Source organism: Habropoda laboriosa, unplaced genomic scaffold (genome assembly GCF_001263275.1).
Source record: "Habropoda laboriosa isolate 0110345459 unplaced genomic scaffold, ASM126327v1 scaffold225, whole genome shotgun sequence".
Classification (NCBI taxonomy): Eukaryota; Metazoa; Arthropoda; class Insecta; order Hymenoptera; family Apidae; genus Habropoda; species Habropoda laboriosa.
In genome coordinates this window covers 714,261-731,557 of record NW_017100368.1, presented here as the reverse complement: position 1 = coordinate 731,557, position 17,297 = coordinate 714,261, and the positions used below count along the sequence as shown (strand labels likewise).

General features: G+C 40.2%; 1 protein-coding gene across 1 annotated transcript; it reads right to left on the bottom strand.

Annotated features, from left to right (window-relative positions):
* Positions 1 to 1,613: 1,613 nt before the first annotated feature.
* LOC108574757 lies at positions 1,614 to 15,975 on the bottom strand. The gene is made up of 6 exons (XM_017937398.1): positions 15,965 to 15,975; positions 6,746 to 6,848; positions 6,195 to 6,425; positions 5,373 to 5,642; positions 4,177 to 4,270; positions 1,614 to 2,959 (listed from the first exon to the last, which is right to left on the bottom strand). The coding sequence occupies exons 1-6, from the start codon at positions 15,973 to 15,975 to the stop codon at positions 1,614 to 1,616; spliced, it is 2,055 nt and encodes a 684-aa protein (XP_017792887.1).
* Positions 15,976 to 17,297: the final 1,322 nt, after the last annotated feature.

Below are 17,297 nucleotides of genomic sequence, written 5' to 3'. Positions count from 1 at the left end.
TCGTTCTCGAAAGAGAGAAAGAGAGGACGTCGATGCGTACGTACACATATACATACGCATGTAAAGATATTTTTCCCGCGAACTTTAGCGATTTTTCCCGGGGAAAATTAAAATAAAACAGAGCACATATTGTAGAGAAAGAGGAAAAGAAGGGAGAAGAGTCACTTACAATTAGCTCGATAATTTGTGTGGCAGATTTCACGCGAAACACCGAATCACTACCACCATCGCCATAAACGCGAGAGAAATCATATTCGAGGTCCGTTGAGCGTGGGATTCGCGATTGAACCGATCAAATCAGCCCTCCGCTTTATTCTTCGTCTTTCCGTCGACGTTTGTAGTAACGCTTCTTGCAAACACTCAACACACACACACATACGTACACGTACACGAGCGATCCTTAGAGAATAATACCATGTTCACGCACTCTTTTTCTTCGGTAGCTAAATGAAAGAAAGAAAGCAAAAAAAAAAAAGAGAATTAAGACGGAGAGAAAATCGGATCGAGGCAACGAACGAGGAACGCGTGGACGAAACTCTTCGTGTTTGATTCGTTGATCGTTCGGCGATACACGCGACCGGATTAACGCCAAACCGTTTCGTTTCTCGTCTCCCTTGAGTTCGCCCGCTTCGTGGAAACCAGAAGGAATGAATACGGGACAAGACGAAACGAATCGAAAGAGGATCGAGATCAAGACGGGAAGAGATGATAAAATGAGGCGCCTCTATCGACGGAAGAGACGGGAAAGAGGAGAGAAAAAAAAAAAAAGAAAATCACGAATATCGCGCATGTAATCCGAGAAAGTGTAACGCAAAAAAAAAAAAAAATAGGTATATGATAATATTACATAACATACATACAATTGTGATCGTGAGAGTATCTGTTACGAATAAAATAAAATTACGAATAAATCACGCGACTTTTTTCCAAGCTACTCTCGACTCTTGTATTTTCAACCCCCAACTTTCCTATCGTTTTTTAAAAATTCGATTTAAAATTGATCAGTTAGAATTCACAATTTAGTTTATTAATTGTTTCTGTCCTCTTAACTCCCTGAGTTATGGTAATAACTCATTGAAATAATAAAAAAGTATCTTTGAATCGAGGCTGTAAAATTTCGAATGGTCGAGTTATTCGAATAATTCAGACAATTTCGAATACGAATTCTTTGTTTGTTTAATTCGAACACCAGACGAATTCGGCTTCAATTGTTGATAGTTAAACTATTCGAATAATTCGGATTACTTCGATACACCGAATATTCGAATTTTCGTAACAGCCCTACTCTGAATCCCTCATTTTCCTACCGTACAATCACATGCGATCACATTCTCTCGTTTTCATTTGAAACAAGCAGGCCAGAATTCGATATTTCATTTATAAATTCAAACAACAGCATGATATCCAGTTAACAAAAATTCCTTTATTTCCTTCATTTAAATAACAGTTCGAAGCTCTCGTGCAACGAAAGGAATACCCCTTTCCTTACTTGCGAAATACACAACTCGCCACCCTCGAGCGCTCTCGCAACATCGACGAAGAGGATTCGAGCTGCAACTATCGTATATTTTCGCATTTATAATACAAACGAAGACGGCCGACGTGTTGACGATCTAATGATGTGGAACATAACTGTGCGTATTCTGAGGACAACCAGGTGGTAGCAAACTCGACGTGTCTTCTTCGGGAGGGCACAACATCCCGACGAATGTGTAATCGACGAAAGGAGGAAGATCCAATTCACCCACGTCCCCGTAATTGTCCATTCCAGTCTGATTCACTCCGTTGTTCATCGTGATTTGAGGTAGCCGCGTGTCTAACACCTCGCATGTATAATGGCAACGATCGTTGCTAGGATAGAAGAAAGGTTCAGGACTATTCTGCGACTGCATCGTCGTCTCCATGCCGTTCGAATCTGGGAACAGTCTTTCCGTCGTGTCCGGATTCGTTTCGTGGCTAGCATAATTATTCTGGAGTCTCTCGTCTAGAACCATTCGATTGGTGTTCTGATGGGGACGATTGATTAAATGGTTCTTCGTGTCGGAGTGTTCGAACATCTGACTGTAACCGTCGTAAGAATATTGCTTGTTCTCTATCGGACTGCGACTAGGACGAACAGGATCACCCATTCCATTCTCCTTTTTCGGATACATGTTGTAGTTCCCTCTGTCCATTAATCCCTCTGGCTGGCAATTCTCTTTGGGAAAACAATTCACGTCCCTTCTGGAAGCTAATAAATCCTCCTCTTTCTGAGGATCGAATCCGGGGAAAGTTAGACGATCGTCCTGATGATTCTGTGTCCAATAGTTAGCCTCTTGATCGTTCTTCACCGTTCCATCCGCGAAGTTCTTGTGGTTCTGATTTCTCTGATAATCTAGGAAGTTCAGAGGATTATTCAGATGATGATTCTGGGTGACTTCTTTGTCAGGAACGTAATGGTTCACCGGTCTCTTAGCACAGAAACCATTGGAATCTTTGTCCGTCTCGAAACCAGGAAATTGAAGCCTGTCGTCTTGAGGCATGCTTAAATGGCTGCTACTAGAGTCCTCGCTGAGGAATTGGTTCCAATAAGCTTGATCTTGGTGTTGTTTCATCTCGTATTTAATGGTGCCACTTCCAAGGTCGAGAAGAGTAGGCGGTGATCTGGCTACCTCTTGAGAATTCATGGGGAATTCTGGTCTCAGAGGTTGATCCAGCTGGAAGATCTCTTCTGGTTGGAGTAATTCTCCGGTGAAAGGAGGGAAGTCAGGGTAAGAGGCTTCTTGGGGCACTTGATTCGGAAGATTGTAACCTAGGTTGTTCTCTTGTGGTGCCACGGTGTCTTGCAGCCAGTAGGAGGTGTCACTCGTGGTCTGTTGGGGGTACATAGTAGTTTGATGGTGATGAGACTGTTGATAAGCTGGCACGTTGGCCTGCAGGCCGCACATGCACTCGAATGGTGGGCAGGAACACGAATATCCTGATAGAGAGACGAGAATGGTTATTTTTAAAAGATGTCAATTTGGTTGTGAATAAAGTTGATGAAATTCTTGAAAATGAAACACGAAATAATAACCTTCTTTCAAACTATGAACATGCAAATGTTTATTTTTTGAGTAAAAAGAAGTGACTCGATCAAAAATTTGTTTATAGTTCAATTTTTAAGTTTGAAGTAAAGACTGGTATCTGATAGAAAGTTTCAAATATTTTGATTTGCAGAATTATTTGATTACTTGTAAATTTTCGTACTTATTTCTTACGAAAGTAAGAAATTAAATATTTTTTTTATCATATCTTTATGATTTGCACTACGTATGTTTAACAATAGTGATAAAAAATAAACAAATTATCAAAGTAAAAAGATCAAACAGCAAAAGATAAGTAACTTATCTTTAGCCTGAAATGATTATCGTATACGGTAGAATTGGTTCCAAGTCAAGGTATTTTTTTTCTATCTTGAAACATTAACTGAATATTAACATTAACACGTTCACAGTTCCCTGACACATATATGAGCCAGGAGAATCTCGAATCAGAAGTTATATACTGTTGGTACGCAGGGCAGTTTATGCCTAAAATTTTATACAGATAATTAAATTATCAGTGTTATTTACATGTAGGGAATAATTCAATTGAACGTCATAATTAATTTAGTAAAATATAAAAGAAAATGACTTAAAAAATAATAGACTAAGATAAAACTGAGAAGAAAATATTTATGTACACTTAGCAACTATTATAAAATTGAATAAAATGTCTAAACTAAACTTGACCGTTTAACGAATGTAATATTATAACGAAGAGCAAGAAGACCGATGTATTGCAACAGCGAGATCGAAGAATAATTATATCCCTCATTGTCAGATACGCGTGACGCGTATTGCTTCCTTGGACGTGTTAGTGAATTCTGCATTTTCGGCCTGGACTGTGAACGTGTTAAGAAAGCTGTGTTCAAATTTGCAATTTAAATTTTGCCGCGCTATCTATCTACGTTGGCGCCACTGCGCGGAGAAAGTAGCTAACACGGCGCGAAAATTGTTGTGACAAACGTCCCACGTTGTTCCACAGAATTTCAGTAAACAGACTAGTTTTTCATCGAAATTTCGCGTAACAGGTATTCAAATTCGATAGTATAGAGTCTGAAGGATCACGTGCCGCGTGTGAGTAAAGTGTTTCGAAGTAAAACGTGTACAAAACCTTTATCGGGAATCAGTGGCGGCGGTTGCGTCGTCCTTGGCGGTTGTTCTATTGCTTCAGAGTTCGGTCGTTTCGTACCTCGTAGTGACATTAACTGTAAATACGCGAGAATTCGTCGATCAGTGTATATAAAGAGATCAAAGGCATCAGAAGAAACAGAGGACCATCCCAGCGAGCAAAACATCGTTAAATCTTGTCGATTGCCTGAACTATACATTTCGGTGAGTCTTGTAAACACGTGTTAACAATTCAATTGCATTTATCACATGTCAATTTCGAACGTTCGGCATAGCACGTGTGAAACACTTGCTCGATGAATGACTGAATTTTCGTGTTTCGAGCAAGGTTAGCAACGTTTTTACGAAGTTTTTCCTCCTTTGATAAATATATATACATATAATAACATGTGAATTCGATTACGGAACATGGAAAATTCTGATTTCGTTACGTTGCATTCGAGCAATGATAAATGTGTCGACACAGTATATGCACATTGGTATATGTATATACAAGGTGATACAAATGTGAACGATTTTATTACACTAGATTTCGAAGTTGTGGAAAATATTGAAAAGTCGAAGGGAAATATTCTTCAAATACAAAGTAATTATATTAAGTATAAGAAAAATTCTTATTTTTAAATTATCGAAACAGTTACGTAATGTATAAATTTCCGCCATATTACATGGCGCGAAGTACAAATGTCTCTATAAATACAATCTGCCCAACGATGAATGATCGTCCGAAGAAAAATCATCAATTAAATATCCCGAATTTTTAACAACATTTATAAAACTGATTATCGTTAAAACTAGTCCGATTTCCATCGAGTTTGGACTCAATTTAATCAGGAGAACTTCACCAATCCGTTAATACTATTTTCACAAACATACAATGAAAATAATCGAAATTGAAATTTTCGATATTGGCTGATTCATCGACATAACATATATGCTATGACTTTCAAGTGCTGCGTCTCGTATACCCTCGCTACATTCGTGTCCCCTGTTCATTTATTTACGTTTACCGAGCTCGAGGAACTGAGCGATGGGTAAAGAGTGAGGATAGCGGGTAGCGCGCTGGACGATACATTCTGGAACGCACATGCTGCGTCGGTGGTAGCGAACACGTTAACCAAGCAGATTTTCGTGAATGTTTCGTATAGAAATAAATAAGGAAGTATGGCGAGAACGTACTTTGGTGCCCAAAGCAGCCTCGCTCGCGAGGAGGACCGCGAGTCCACGCACTCTTCTCCCAGCACCCACGCTCCTCCTTGCCTCGGACGTGGATTTGGCTTCCGGGCGCGGATGGTCGTGTTGTCCTTTCGCTTGGAAGAATATCGCGTGCTCGGTGTGTCGCCAGAAATGCGTCACGGGGTAACCGCAATGGCCACGGCACGAGAGTATCTCTAGTCGACCCGTGCATTGTCTGTTCGGACATGGCTTTCCTTGTTGCTTTTTCCTCGCCTGGAAAACACGCGAATTGTGTCTGTAGCCTCAACATCGGTCGTTTGTATTTAGAATAGAAGTAAACGTGAGCTATTTTAAAATTCAGAAAATCTGAAGTATTTTTGAGATTCGATATTGCCAATATTTTTTTGTCAAAAATTGGAAATATTTAGATTGGAAATATTTTGGAATAGTAATTCTCTCTGTGGCTTCATCGTCACTTGTTTACGATTAGAATTCGAATGAACACGATCTATCATGAATTTCATAGTATTAGCTCGTGTAATATGGAATATCGAATTTTTCATTATTTGCAAACTCAATGCTCCAGTGATTAATTTCGAGGAACGAAAAATTTCTCGAACTTCGATTCATACGTCTCACGAGTTATTATTAGAATAGTAAAAATAGCAGATAACGGTGAATGAAATTATTATTTGAGCATTTTGGCTCAAGGCTAGTTGGAAATGTGTATTTGAAATGCAATCTCTTTTATCAAGTAAGATACAAATCCTTCGGTGGGAAATATTTGAAGGAGAAATTTCGACAAGAATTTCAAAGTGTTCCTACCTTGTCACAAATCGCTGGTCGAAGGTGGACCCTCCCTCCTCCAGGTAGTATGCACTCCTGCGAGCATACTAACACGCCCAAGCAAGACTTCTTCAGGATGCTCACATTGTGATTATTCGTGTTCCTCATTGCCCATCCAGACGCGTGTCTTCTTGCTTCTTCGCAATCTGGCCCGTACACTCTTCTCACGTGGCCGTCCGCCCATTCGCACCAGGGATCGTACTCTACCACCTGGAATTCGTTCAAATTACTTTCGAAGGAAAAGTATTTCTCAATTAATTTGAAAGATCTTTTCCTTTCTCATTTTACAATTTTCAAGCTTCTTTATTCGTTTATTTTTATTGAAGAATACCTTGTGATATACCTGGCCTCGGATTTTCTTAGGAAATTAGGAAATATCGAGAACCGCGGTGCCTTGAAATTTCCAGGCTTCTGGATATCCCCGTGCGTAGTCAGGGGAATTACCAGAACGAACAATACGATAGACGATAGATACGTTTAATTATCGTGATGGTGCGAAACTCGTAATTGTGGAAATTCGAAATAATTACCCTTGGCACATTCGAGTCGTTGATGTCCCATTCTTGATGGGGGTGCTGCTGTTGCTGGTTGCCGGCAACAGTCGCGGACATCGTCGGCGACCCAACGCGACTCCTGTAACAAAAAGCACAATTCGTCATTTTGTGATTGTAAGAAACGAAACGTCTACTTTTCGAAGGAAAAAGAAAATGAAATGATATCAAGTTTGGAGTAGGGGAGACCGGGGCTAGAAGGCTAGTTAAGTAGTGAAATTTTTCAGTGAAGATAAGGTAAAAAATATTACTTTTGCACGATTTATCATCGAACATGTTTGTTTTTGAGTGTTCGAAAGAAATTTACCGTTAAATTCTTTTTCTTCTTAATACAATTATTACTTTTCTGTCGGAATACCTGCTGTATGTAGGGGAGACCGGGATTAAAAGTTCCCGGGGTAAGTTGTTCCGATAGTTATATCTTAAAAATGAAAAAAGATGGTTTTCGCCGTGTGAGTCAGTCTCGCCACTCTGTCGTCCATTTCAATAGCGTCCGCGAGAGCGAATCTTGCGGTTATTAGCAAGGACCTAAATAGTCACGCACCTATCAGGTAAGTAAATATTTTTCGATCGTTATTTACTCGTTTATTTTGATTATTTAACGTCGATATTATTGACTGTTTCGTTCTTATGGATCAAATGACGTTTAAGAATATGTTGTAATAGATTTTAGTAGACTATTTCAATATATAAGCAGAATATTCTCAGGGATTGCCACGTGTGTCGGTAGGGGCTAGTTGTTACTGCGACTTGGGGCACGTTGTTTCCGTAACAACTTGCCCCACTGCAAACGTATAAACAGTTCCTGCTGTGTTTTAGTTAGTTTATTTCAACGGTGAGACATATAAAGTGACGATGAGGAGGACCACTTGGAATATTATTGCATTACTTGTTGCGATGCATATACCAAATCACAGCGCAGAGAAGAGTGAATCGAGGGTTATAGGTACTTTGCAAGAATTGGGCTCGTTCCAAATGCATAAAAAATAGAAATACGGTATCATACGGTTGCCCAAACTGTGATTCCGATGAGTCGTGTAATGATTTTTGATTTTGTTCCTCTGAAAGGCTAATTAATCGTATTAAGTTCAAGGTTGTTAATGACTTATCATCACAAGTACAAATCTTAATGAACAAGTACAAACAGTTAAAAGTAAGGCTAATTCATGATTCTTGTACTGCTTTAGTATTCTTTTAAAGATAATATATCTTCGTCGATCTGAATCTTTAATAAAATTGTATTTTATCTGATTAGGAAATGAAATATCTCATTGAAAGGCAACTCTCGTTTCTTAGTAACAACTTGCCTCGCGAGAAGGCAAGAAGTTCCGCTTCGACTAGTCACAAATAGGTAGCTAATTGACTACGAAAAATCTGTTGCAATATATTAAATGCAAGCTTAAAATCGTAAGATAGGATAAGTTCAACAAGAAATTAGTTAATAGTGAAGACAATAACTACATTATTTTCCAGTAATTTTTTATGTTTTCTCAAAACCGAAACTTTCTGTTACTGGTTTCGATCTCTCTGTTGCATTCGTTTACAAATTTAAAGAATGCTCGAAGAACGATTCAGGCGCTGCTAGTAGAATTAATATCTGCAATAATAGGAAATCGACCTTGAGTCCCCGCGAAATTCGAATCTCGTTTTATCGAATTTGAGGACCAATTTAGGATTGCGCAATCGCCAGCGTAGCAAGAGGCCGACAGCTTCGAGATAAAATCCCGATTTATGGTACGTAGCTGGCCGTAGCTCGCGCCATACTTATGGGAGCCCGTGGGTGGCCTGACAAGGGGCACGTTCACCAGCTTTCCGGAATCCTTATATTCGTCGCGAGCGATTCTCGATCGCTGAGAAAAAGATTGATCCTCGCCACGTAGGAATTCCTCCTTCACTCGCGTTCCTCTTATCCGCCATTTTCTTCAACCCTTTCGCTCTTCGCGCTGATCGAATCTCGATTAAACCAGACACTTGTAAATTTCTCAATTTCTCTTTCTTTCTCATTTCTCTGATATTTTCAGTAAGAAACCAAACGACAATGAAATATGAAATTTTAGGAAGTTCAGCTTGGAAAATAAATTCTAGAAGTGTCGTTTATCAGATTGAAAAGTACTTTCGATATTAGAAAGTGAGAATAGACCGTTCGATTTAAAAGGCTTCGAATTAGAAATCGTTTTATCATATCAATATTTTCACTTGTTTATTTCCCTGTGTTGCGAAATTAACACAGCTAGGGACCCGCGAACTGTTCTCATGGTCTAGCTAGTTCAGGAACCCCGCGGTCAACGATTCTGCATAAATTCTCGCGTGAGTGTTCGCTCGTGTCAGGTCACGCAGCAGCTTCTGCCTTTCTCTCGTTGACATTAAAGTCCTCGGTTATGATCTGTGGCTCTGTTAAGCTGCACGAAAATGGTCACCGTGTCTTCTCTGTGCTCTCCTTTCTTCGTGAAACCCGCGCCCACCGAAGGGACAATTCCTCGGAAGAGAAGCGTCGAAAACATTTCCAATCTGTTTCTATAATCAACACATAAATAATAATCCCACGGCGCCTATTTAGTTTCGTCGAGGTCTCCAAACTCCACGGAGTTCCAGCCATGTTGTCGTTGCGCAAATGAACCATTCGTATGATCTAAGTACTTGAGCGTTTCATTCGGTACAAATTTTTCTTCGACTTTCGCGAGAATTTACGAAGAAGTGTTGTTGATTAAATCACTCCTCGATCTTCGCTCGTCTCCCTTCGTTTTCCCGAGGCAGCGAGTCACACAGGTAATGCTCATTGGATCTGATCGGTTTATCGCGCAGTATATTCGAGCAGGTTACTTGGAGAACGCTTGAGCGTAAGTTATCGCGCGTTTCAAGGGAAAGCTGGAGGTTTCAATTTGACGGGAAATAGGCGTCTCTGGTGAGAGAATGTTATAAATATCGGCGACCAGGTGTCATTGACCATGAAGACAGCCGTAGAAGACGTTGGGTTCGCCTACGTTCGCGAGGGGCAACCTGCTATCTAAAGTTACAAACGGAACCGTGCACCAGGTTTATTGAGATGTGACTGCAGTCCGTCGTTCTAGCTTAGATTGTTTAGCGAATGTCGAAAATTTAATGGTGAATTTGAAAAGTGGAAGACGCGGCGAGCGTGTTGTGTTTTATTACCTTTTAACCCTTCGAGGTCCAATATGAGAAAGAATGTTTTTTCGAAAAGTCAAACTGTTATAAATAACTGTCGATTATACAATTTCACACAACGTAGGTACTGTTTTGGCATAAAAGAATGGAGAACGAAAAGTGGTTTCGTTTCGAAAGGAATACGAAATAGTGATTTGGTGCACAAAGGGTTAAAGAACCTCTTCTTTAAGAAACTTAACAGAATCTTACAGACTCTATCATATTGAATATTACCGAACCAAGGTAATTTCACTTTCAAAAAGCTCCTCATAGTTTCACAAACTTTACCCTTTCAACTTCGAGATTTATGTAAAAAGAAGTCACAGAAAATTTTGTCGCTTCTTCTAAAAACAATTCTTCAAAAATGGGATTATTTATCGTATGCAGAAAGTTTCAAATGTGAAAGCTTCAAACTATTGTATTATATTAAGAAAATAGTAGACCCAATAATCAGTCAAATTAATTTCACTTTCAAAAAGCTCCTTATACTTTCTCAAGCTCTACTCTTTGAACTTGGACATTTATTTTTTTAAAAATGCACAAAAGTTTCTTTTACATCGTGTCTACTAGATAAAAGTTCTTGAAAGACACGATTATTTATTTCACACAGAGTGACCAAGATATTAGTCAATTTTCCATCTGAAATGAGCAATAGAGTGCAGAGGTTTTTTCACGCCTCCTACGGTGTTTGCACAGGTTAATAGGTGTGTGAACCTAACACTTGCCGTGGGTTTTATCGGGTGGAGCCCGCGCGCGGACGTTTACGATCTTCGAACACCTACTCTCGACGGGTGCTGCTCGCGTCTCACGTGTGTCCACGTCGTGAAAGCTCCGCGACGGATTTCGATCGGGCGTCGATTTTAGACGGCAGTAAAACATTTGTAACCACGATCGGATACACTTTCGAATGGCCGCTCGTGACCGATTCTTCGCGATCGTTTTATCGTGGAATCGCTTGAACGACAGCTTTAGGGCTCTTGTGATTTGATGCTCGCACGTTGTATCGTAATGGGGAATTTTGGGGAAAATTTAGTGGCTGAATAGAGTCCGGTACTATCTTTTCGTATACCTACTTTTATTGCGTAGAATTATAGATTTAATTGAAATTAAAATTAAATCTACAATTAAAATCTAATATTTTTACAAATTTTTTTCAGTAGAAAAATGTCAATACTAAATGTGGAAAATATTAATATTAATATTTCACGTAATCATAGCATGATACGTTCTACGTTAAAATTTTCTATCAAAATATCGAATGTTTTTCTAATGTAAAGTTTAATCTGTAAATAATTTTGAAAGTTCTGTTTTAAATGTGTCAGTACAGTAGGTACCGGAAGAAACATTACACTTTACTTGGGGATTTTTTGTCGATAAAACTGAATTTTGTAATGTTCGAAAGGGTCTATTCAGATTTAAGGAATAAAAATAAGCAATATAGGTGTTTCTATGATAGCTGTCCTTTGACTAAACTTTTGCAGTGACTGGTGCAAACATTCTATTATCCAATTATAGAAAAGAAAATGATTGGTTTTTCAAGTAACTGAACAAGACAGGATATACAAATTGAGGGGTTCAGTTCAAAAAAGAGTTATGCCACAAAATGTTGAAAAATGAGATTTCACCTCCAACTCTTTAATGCAAGTAAAATGTACGAAAGCATATGTTTGGTCAAGTAAAATAGTCCTAAATGAAATGTAAAGCTTCTGTTCTAATCCAAACTCCGGATTTAAGCACGCAGAAAATTAAACAGAAATAAAACACCAACTTCGTATTAATAAGTTCAAATAAAGGAATGACAACCTTAATCACGCAATTTCTATCGAAGCACTACTTTTCGTAAAAGCCGTAAATCTCAGAACGCTACTATTGCAGCATAACTCTCTTTCTTGCACAGGACAATTCTTTCCACTCCTCCATCAGCAACAAAGTCTCTCTCCCCCATCATCTTCCTCAAACAAAAACCGGCTCACAAATAACTCCAGAAGACTGAACGAACCATCGAAGCATGAAACCACACCGATCATACGAATCGACGCTAACCTTCACCCGTCGGAAGTATTCCCATGAGAAGAGGGTAGCGGAGAATAGTAGCATTTAATTCTGGTAGAAATCAGCTACCTCTGGAGAGCAAGCTCGAGTCTCCTCTCTCTCGGAGATCCGCGAATTCGAGGCGATAATTTCACACGCGCGGGCATTTCGCCTGGACTTGGCCGATCCGTTATGCCGCGAGGGCAAAGAGAACGCTAGGAAGGCAGCCCCGGCACGCAAAGCGTTCCCCTGGACGCGAGAAGGGACGGCGCGAAGAGGAGGAGAACGAGCGTGGAGTGAGCCTAGGTGAATGATTGCCCGGATCGGTGATAAAGTCATCGCCTTTAGCACCGGCGTAAGATGATACATCGGCGGACGATGCTGCGAGGAGATTGTCCTGCGGTTCGAGGAGGCCTCGAGCCATGCGAACGCTCTATGTGTGTATACACCACCAGTGTCCTTTCTTCCCTCGGTCGGTATGGGCGCCTTCAGAATTTCAGATATTAAGGCTGATACCGCGAGCCCGCTAAAATATCACGCGAGAGCCGCGGTGACCAGAGATTTCTCTTCTCCTCCCCTGACTCGATGAGTCGCGACTAGCCTCGCGGGGATCGTCCCCCGAGATTACGTCTAAACGAGTTAATTCCCGCGGCTAGCGCCCTTCGACTCGCGAGACCGATTCTCGCGAGGAAGCTTGCGGATGGTGTGGGATTTTCTGGTGGTAGCGTTTTAGGTTTATTTTTGGGGGAAGGATGAAGCGGTTTATGAAGGATTTTATTGTGGGTTTTTTTGGCTTGAAAATTGGTGATAGATGTGTTAATTCTTCACTACAGGCATGGCTTTAAACCGATACTTCTCTCAGGCTACTTGGCTATTTTATCTTTTAAATCATTGTGTTGCAGAGGGAAATTTAATATAACTATCTTATCTCGTGATTTACATTTGTTTGTTACGGTCTTTTACGATATTTCGTGAGAATAATATCTCTCAGATTACTTGGTAATTGTATTTTTTTAAAATAGGTCCAATATAATTATTTTATTTTATGATGCATATTTTTCATGGTTTTTGCAATATTTTATGGGAGCAATATTAATTAAAAGTACTCGAATACTAGATCTTCTCAAATTCTCCACATAGCTACGATAGTGAAATAAAGATTCAAAATACATAGTCCCTGAGACGAGTGGTCTCCAAAATATTAAAATCTAACATTTCTCTAGACCTGTTGAACAATTTAGAACTGAAAGGGTTAAGACTTGAGACGAGAATTTTCGGAGATATAAAAGAGAACGAGTTATGTATGTATGAAATCACAATGTATGAATTAAAAATGTAATATTTTTCCGATGATCTTAAATAATTTGTAATTGAAAGGATTAGCCTACCAGATGACTAGATTTTAATCATCGAATTTTTATATAACTAAGAAAAGTAGTTCTTTTACATAAGAATAGTCTAATATACTTGCAAAATGAAGTTAACGAACAATTCTTCAATACATGGCAATAGAAACCTATTTTCTTCCATTTTCAAGTTATCGAGGCTCTTGACGAAGAACGTATACAATGGAAAAATCAGCAGAATAATAACCAGCAACTCAAGAATTCCGGTTTTTCCTCGTTTCGTGTGATTACACTGGCAAATACACAGTGTAGGCGGAGTGCAGAACATTTCCGCGGATTATCACATTCGCGAGAAGCATTCCGTTACTTGTTACTAACGGGAAAAACTTTTACTCTCGCGGTCTTGTTCACATTTCCACCTCTCGGTACCACGGCTCGCCATTAGAATATTACAAAAGAAAAAAAGAAAGAAAAATGGAGGAAGCTTTTCAACGACCATTCATCTCGAATCGACGAAGGAGAGCAATCAAGTTAAATCGTAAAGCAAAACGATCCTGTTATGAATTCTCCCGAAGGAAGTAAAGGCGGCGTCGAGCTCGTTAATAAAGAAAAGAAGATTAATTGCAGGTGCAGGTAATCGGCGGCCAGCGGTTTTTCATAAGGATAAACGCGTGTTTCTCTAAATTTGGAGCGTCTAAACGACACGTTAACTCCCCTTCTTCCTTTCATCCTCCTCTTCACCCTTTTTCTCCTCTTATCTCCCGCCTCCGTCCTCTTCTTCTCGATTTACTCGAGTGTGCAAAAAACCTGACTTACAAAAATCCAGCTGGACCGGTTTTCTTTCGTCCTATCGCGCTTCATTGAGGTTCATCGAGTTTCATCGAGACTCCTCTTCTTTTTTTCCCCCTTTATCGCGCGAATCGTTTCATTCTTCACGCGCCGTAACAAACACTCCCGTGGTCACGAGACCAGGGAAAAGGAGAAGAAAAAGGAAAACGAATCACTGTGACATAATTTTCACGAATGACTCATGCCATCGTATCACTCTTCCTTCTCAGCAATTTTCTCATTCGATAAATCGTCGTAATATCGAACAAGCTTCATTTTTCATTCCCTCGTGGTTACTCTATTTATCATATGAAATCGAACTGAAGATTCTTTTACGCATAGGTATTTTCGAACGAACAGAAAGATAGAATTTCGAAATTCAAGTTGAATGTACGAAACATTTTTCTGTGCTTTATTCCTAAATTTATCGACTCTATTTAGAAGATTGAGCGGAAATAGTAGTAGATCATAGGATAATTATCGTGAAGAATAATTTAAAAAAGAGTGTAGCTACGAGGTAATTTCGAAGAGTAGTGGATTATCAGAAAATTATCGCGAAAGGTATTTCAGGAGAGTAATTCCAAAGTTTTATCTTCACTGTGAAACTTCTGAAGAAGAAAATGAGCGAAAAGTGAGTTGGAGTTGAAGAAGAGGGTGACGAAAGGGAGTATTATCTTGAAGAAGAGGGCATAATTAATACCTGGTAAACTGTCAGCTTCCATTTGGCCGCCAGCGAATAAAAGGATCCTGGCTGAAGGCAGAAGAGAGGATAGGAGAGTGGGTTCGAAGATTTCCTCACCGCGGCGGACAGGGAGAGAACGTTCTTGAGATTGAAGATAAAGGGAGATCGTTTTACCCGCGGACATTCGTTTAATCTGTCTTCGAGGTGTTGGACCGTGATCAATGGCGAGCCACGGTCCCATTCGTAATCGTGTTTTCACGAATAGACTATCTTCTTTTTTCCCTGCGATCCTTTCGAAGGTTAAATAATCCGGGATTCTTTCTGGTAAAAAGTGGCACGTGAAGTGTGATACAACCATACGAAATTCATAGAAAAAACATTTCGCTTCAAATACATTGCGAAATCTAAGTTATTCCACGCATAATGTTCCAAGTTCTGAGAAATCGTACTTCTACGTCGAACAAAGATGGAGGAAATTCTATGTTATCAAATGACAATCAAAATTGAAGTGATACGACATTGATGGCCTGAGAAAAATCTGTAAAATCGAGAAGCACGAATTTAAGAGAATATTTACGAAGCAAGTTTGTCGTAAAATTGCGAAGTGGCGGCCGTTAGATTTGCACAATTCAGAGCCTGGTTTACGGAGGCTCGAGCTGCGCATGTAAGCTAGACAGCTCTATGTAGAATACCCATCGACCAATCCGGCTCCGTGATAACGCCCACACACCAATGAGAAACCCGCAGAACGCCCACTGATTAGATACTAGGGAAATCTCACTGCTCGTCCAGGAAGAGAAATCGATGCTGAAATGGTCGCCACCTGCCCCGTACTTCCTGAATTATCGCTAACTACCTGCCTAACTCATCATCACCATTCTCCGAATTACGTTGGAATACTCGAATTTTCCATTTTAAAATGAAATAAAAGAAGCTGAAAAATCTTGGGTACTTCAAAAATGTGAACATCTCATTTCGGTGTGAAAAAGAACCTCGAGAATCATCTAGGCTCCAAAAGTATCAATTTTTTACGATGTTTTCCTAAGAAGACTTAGAAGTCTTATCAATTGATCCTCAACGTAACGAACTAAATCGAACAAATACTTTCAGTTAAATAAAGAGTAAAGAAAAATTATGTCGGATACTTACAGCACCACCATAGTCACAGCTGCTTCCTAGAAGAGTGGCACCGTTACCAGAAGTACTCACAATTGTCCCTAATCTTCAGACACTTCACTGACTCTGACCCAGAATCTTCTTCAATCAACTAATATCACCCAGACCTAACTTCGTCTCTTCATCGTCCCTCGTAAACACTCTGACATCAGAACTGTCTTCAAAATCCACAGATCTTCTGAATCGCGGAACCTTTGCTTCTTAATCTTAACTTCTTCTCTAAGCAACTAAAACGATCTCTTCTGACGACAATGGCACAAGCTCTCCTCCAAGATGTAGAGGCGTTTTTTTTTTTTTTAGCGATACGCGTGAAACACTACGTGTCGATGCGTGCGACACGGAGTCGCTACGTGAACTGAGGCGCCTCCACTCAGACGCGTACTAGCCGGAGTCAGCACGTTGCCGCTGTTGGATGGTTAGAACGATCGTGGTTAGTCCTGGCCTGTGTGAGGAAACGCCTATAGGAGTGGCCATGCCCGACCAATCCGCTCTGTTCCCCATCGTCGTGTGCCAGAGGGTGGCTAATTGTAGCCAGCAACCCCTCTCGACCTGCCGAAGAATCGATCACCGTGCCCAACCACCACCACTCCAACCGTGGTCGAGGCCTTTATTGCTCGTGTTCAGGAATTGGGGCCTCGATTTCATGCTATTGATGTTTTTCCCCTACCACGCCTGCGATTTCGATGCGATCGTGAACTCGCTTTTCGAGTTCGATGAAATGTCCTGATTGCTGGATAACTGCTTTATTTGAGCTTCGCTGTTGCGGAGTGCTTTATCGGCTCTCTGTTCAACCACGGAACGTGTCATTTAGAAAAGGAATTTTCGGGGATTTTACGACTATTTCAGTTTTTCCAATTTTTCAGATTTATGCGAGAGAAATGTATTTTCTAGAGATATTCGAGATTATTGTGTAAATTGGTGGAAATAATTGGTAGCTTCACCGTTGCAGAGAGCTTTGTTAAGTTTCTGTCGAAGCATCGAATGTTTAATTTGAAGAAGCAATTGAATTTTTGGATATTTTTGAATTTAATACGAAAGAAAAGGGCTGCGGCGCTAATATCCGAAATTTCGTAGAGATTTTCAAGATTGTTCCCGTAAATTGATACAATTTAAGGAGGACGAGTAAGGAAGGATCACACGGAATCGTAGCGAGCTAGCAATCAGCTGGTGCCGCGACGCTTTAAGGGGGTGTCCCTGGTAGAATCCTCCTACTTCCTACCTTCTCCATCCCTTTGCCTCAGACCCCAGGTACCCGCATCCAAGACAACGGCCCGTTACGCTTCGATCGAACCTGAACCCACGACGC

Excerpts from the sequence above, each read along its gene's own strand:
- LOC108574757 (XM_017937398.1), bottom strand. Across the intron at positions 6,426-6,745 it reads ACGACTCGAATGTGCCAAGG|GTGGTAGAGTACGATCCCTG; the intron begins GTAATTATTTCG and ends AACGAATTCCAG. Across the intron at positions 5,643-6,194 it reads GACCAGCGATTTGTGACAAG|GCGAGGAAAAAGCAACAAGG; the intron begins GTAGGAACACTT and ends CGTGTTTTCCAG.